Source organism: Caloenas nicobarica, chromosome 16 (assembly GCF_036013445.1).
Source record: "Caloenas nicobarica isolate bCalNic1 chromosome 16, bCalNic1.hap1, whole genome shotgun sequence".
NCBI lineage: Eukaryota > Metazoa > Chordata > Aves > Columbiformes > Columbidae > Caloenas > Caloenas nicobarica.
This window is the reverse complement of record NC_088260.1, coordinates 7,207,643-7,211,472: the sequence shown is the minus strand read 5'-3', so window position 1 is coordinate 7,211,472 and position 3,830 is coordinate 7,207,643. Positions and strand designations below refer to the sequence as shown.

The window sequence follows — 3,830 nt, the reverse complement described above, 5'->3', positions numbered from 1 at the left end:
ACGCCAAGCACGGTCAGCTTTGGTTGATGTTTCAGAACAAAGCCAGTGCCCAAGGTGGCTTGTATCGCTGCTTGTGCATTGCTGAACAGCTGCATTCCCAAGTGCAAAGTATTTTGAGGCCTTCTACCTACAGAACTCTTACTTGTGTGGGCCCAAGACACCTCAGGCCTGACGCTGACCCTCAGACACCGGACCCAGGACAGGGCGCGTTTCCCGTCACAGCAACGGCCGGTCCCGAGAACAACCTCAGGTGTTCCGTGTGCTCTCCTCTAACTTAAAACTCACCAGGCGCTAACCTCTTCTTGGCTTTTCTGGTCTTTTAGCCGATTTTTTGCCCATTCTCATGGCACCTCTCACAGCTCCATTCTCGGTACTTGTGTTCCTGCCAGGGTTGCCCCTTTCCCTCGGGCCCTGCTCACCACTGCTTTGGGACAGGTCACCTCTGGGGACGTGGCCACGGAGCAGCTCTGACTGTGCTTGGTCCCTCCTCGGGACACTCCTCAGCTGCAGCGGCCGCCCCCGGCCCCCCGGCCCCTCAGCCCGGCGAGGCCCGGCCGGGAACAACCCGACCCCCCAGGCAAGGGCCCGCGACCCCACACCGGCCAGGCCGGGGCGCCTCGCGGTGTCCCCGCCCCCCGTCCGCACTGACACCTCACCAGCCCAACCCCCGCGTCTGATGCAATTCATTTCCCCCCTTGCTCTCAGCCGCCGGCCAATCACGGGCCAGTCCGGGCGCATCGTCATTCCGTCCTGGCCAATGAGGAAGAGCCACGATAGTAGAAATCCGGGCGGGGCGCAGGGAGCGCAGCCGGCTGCCATTCGTGCTGTCGTCTCCCGTTCCGCCTGTCCCGGCCATGGCAGCGCTGCCCGGAGCCGCGGCCGCCCGGCTGCTCCTCATCCCCAGCAGAGCGGCTGAGTCCCCCGGCCCCGCCGCTGGCCGCCATCTCTCCGTTGTCCTGCCGGCAGCAGCCGCCCCCAGCCCGCCGGGCCTGGAGGCCCCGCAGCCGGCCCGCAAGCGGCAGCGGCTCACCCACCTGAGCCCGGAGGAGAAGGCGCTGCGCAGGTGAGTGCGGGCTGGCCGGGGGGCCGGCCGCGGGGGCCGCCGGGGGGAGCATCGCGCTGACGGCCGCGCTGCCCCGCAGGAAGCTGAAGAACCGCGTGGCGGCCCAGAGCGCCCGGGACAGGAAGAAGGCGCGAATGACGGAGCTGGAGCAGCAGGTGGTGGCGCTGGAGGAGGAGGTGAGGGCCGGGGGCTGCGGGCTGGGGGCCGCGGGGGGGGTGCTGCGGGCTCCCTGCTCACGGCTCTCTGCAGAACCAGAAGCTGCTGCTGGAGAACCAGCTCCTGCGGGAGAGGACGTGTAACCTCGCTCTGGAGAACCAGGAGCTCCGCTGCCGCCTCGGCTTAGATGCTCTGAAGACGGAGGAGGAGAGTGAGTCGCAGGTGAGCCTTGTCTCCTCTTCCTCGGCAGGACCTGCGGGAGCGGCCCCGCTCCGCGGGGGTTGTGCGGCGGTGGGCGGGGAGGGGCCGCCCCGAGCGCTCGGGCTGCAGCAACTTCATGTGCCGGGGACGCTCTCACCCTCCCAATGGAGCCTTTCCCGCGGAGTGAGCAGATACCGAGTCTGACACAGGTGCCACTAATAGTGTAGGAGATGGCGAACTGACTAGTTCCAAGATACCTTGAGATTATTTCATCTGCTCTTCTACCTTACGTTCTAGAAACATAGTAACAGTTACAGTCATATGCCTCGCTCAAAAGAGTAAGGGGTATGGTGGAGAGGGTCAGGCTGTCATCTGAAGTGGCAAAGGCAATAAATCTGCAGATGTACGGATGTTTGAGTCAACATTGGAAGTCGTCTTACCATCAAGTTCCTACTGCACAAGCAAGTGGAGAACCTGATGTTGGAAGCCTTTGCAGGAAGAGCATGATCTTCAGGATTATGTACTGTCTGTCAGAGCACTTATGGTAACTGACTGGATTTTGTCCCTTGGCACAGGTTGTGAAGGAATCGCAAGTGGATGAGATCAGATTGGTGACCGGGTCCGCTGAGTCCGCAGCACTCAGACTACGTGTTCCTCTGCAGCAGGTGCAGGCCCAGCAGTCACCATTTCTGATAACTTCCACATGGATTCTGATGGCAGTGACTCTTCAGACTCTGAGGTGAGCATGGACTTTCCAAAATGCCTGTGAAATTCAGAACCATGCCAGGTTTAAGACTAGTGTTAAACTTCTTGATGCAAAGTCACTTTAATTTCATAGTTGGCTTGTTTTCCAAGTCGTGGAATGCCATATCTGTGGCTCAAAACAGCTGTGTTTAGCTGTATTCAGTGAGTACAGGAGTTCATGCAGCTTGAACAAGTCCAGTTTCCAGGAAATCTTGTGAAACAGTCTCAGCTCTTGCAGTGAAAGTGTACTTGCTCTCTGGAGCCAGCAGGTAGTGTGGTATATCTACCTGATGAACCAGGATCTTGAGGAGTTTTCAATGGTGTCTCTGAATATCAAATGCATATAGAATTCTATGGGGATTGCCAGTACCTTTTCAAAAAAAGCTAATGGACAAAGAATTTCTGAAAGAGAAGTAATTGCCATAACTGTCTGTTCTGATGGTGTTCTTGGTAAAACTCCTAGTTCTATGGGCATGTTACCATATTTTAACTTACAGATAAGGTTTAATAGATGTCAAACTGTCTTTCTAAAACAGTGTTTCTTTCTGCAGTCTGATCTCCTGCTGGGCTTTCTGGACAGTCTGGACCCAGAGATGTTTCTCAACTATGCTGATTCAGACTCAATGTGCCTTGAAAAGCTGGAGGAAGAGATCTGTGGAGAAACAAATTCCATACCAACCACCTCCTCTCCCTCTTTGGGGTCCCCATCAGCTAGGCTGGAGGCCATTAATGAACTGATAAGGTTTGATCATGTGTACACAAAGCCCCTAATACTGGAGATTCCTGTTAAAATGGACAATCAAACCAATATGCTAGTGAAAATTGAGGACGTATCTCTCTCTTCATCTGAAGACAAAGCTGTCCCTGAGGTCCCGGTATCTGTGAAAGAGGAACCTGTTGACAGCTTCATGCCTGAACTGGGCATCTCTCATCTGCTTTCATCTCACCATAGCCTTGCAGCCTCAAGCTATCTGCTGGATGCCCATAGTGACTCTGGATATGAAGGATCCCTGTCGCCCTTCAGTGACATGTCCTCTCCGCTTGATGCTGACCACGCTTGGGAGGACAGCTTTGCCAATGAACTCTTTCCGCAGCTGATCAGTGTCTGACTCAGTAGTGTTAACTCCTTTCAGCGAACTGTCCTGGCCAGGTAACAGGACATGGCCCTCTGGGGCGGGGGGGAATCAAGTGTGTTCTGAAATGTGTTGCTCGTTTCCACCTGTACTAGTAGATTGAGCTGATGCATTTCTCCTGGTATGAAAACACCCAACGTGTCCCATCCTGCGCACCCCTGTAACAGTGTTGGCTTAGGAGGAACAAAAGTTTGTTTCTCAATAACTTGCAAATTCTACATGAACCTGAAAATTGTTAATTTTGTTTTCTATTTCAAAAAAGTTAACACCAAAAACTGCAGTGGGATATTCATGTACAGACAACTGCATTTAAACTAAATAGTCTGTACATCTTGCAGATTTATTATGGAAATGCTTGTTTTCCATTTGCTATGTAGAATTGCTTTCTTCATTTAACTGTATTGGTGCCATTAAAGTGTAATGCAGCTCACTGACCCTCTTTTTGTTTCGGGGAGGGTAGAGTATCTGGACCTTGCAGAATTTGAAACTAGAAGTTTTACAGGATTGTGTCTGTCTCTCTCATGCTTATACCA

At 54.0% G+C, this 3,830-nt stretch overlaps 1 protein-coding gene across 1 annotated transcript; it reads left to right on the top strand.

The window, feature by feature from the left end:
• Window positions 1–800: 800 nt before the first annotated feature.
• Window positions 801–2,996, top strand: XBP1 (X-box binding protein 1). The gene is made up of 5 exons (XM_065646548.1): window positions 801–1,063; window positions 1,143–1,239; window positions 1,313–1,441; window positions 1,996–2,159; window positions 2,716–2,996. The coding sequence occupies exons 1-5, from the start codon at window positions 855–857 to the stop codon at window positions 2,900–2,902; spliced, it is 786 nt and encodes a 261-aa protein (XP_065502620.1). The 5' UTR covers window positions 801–854; the 3' UTR covers window positions 2,903–2,996.
• Window positions 2,997–3,830: the final 834 nt, after the last annotated feature.

Coding starts and splice junctions, on each gene's coding strand:
- XBP1 (XM_065646548.1), top strand. CDS start 855: ATGGCAGCGCTGCCCGGAGCCGCGGCCGCCCGGCTGCTCCTCATCCCC. Junction 1,442..1,995: donor AGGAGGAGAGTGAGTCGCAG/GTGAGCCTTGTC, acceptor CCCTTGGCACAG/GTTGTGAAGGAATCGCAAGT. Junction 2,160..2,715: donor GTGACTCTTCAGACTCTGAG/GTGAGCATGGAC, acceptor TTCTTTCTGCAG/TCTGATCTCCTGCTGGGCTT.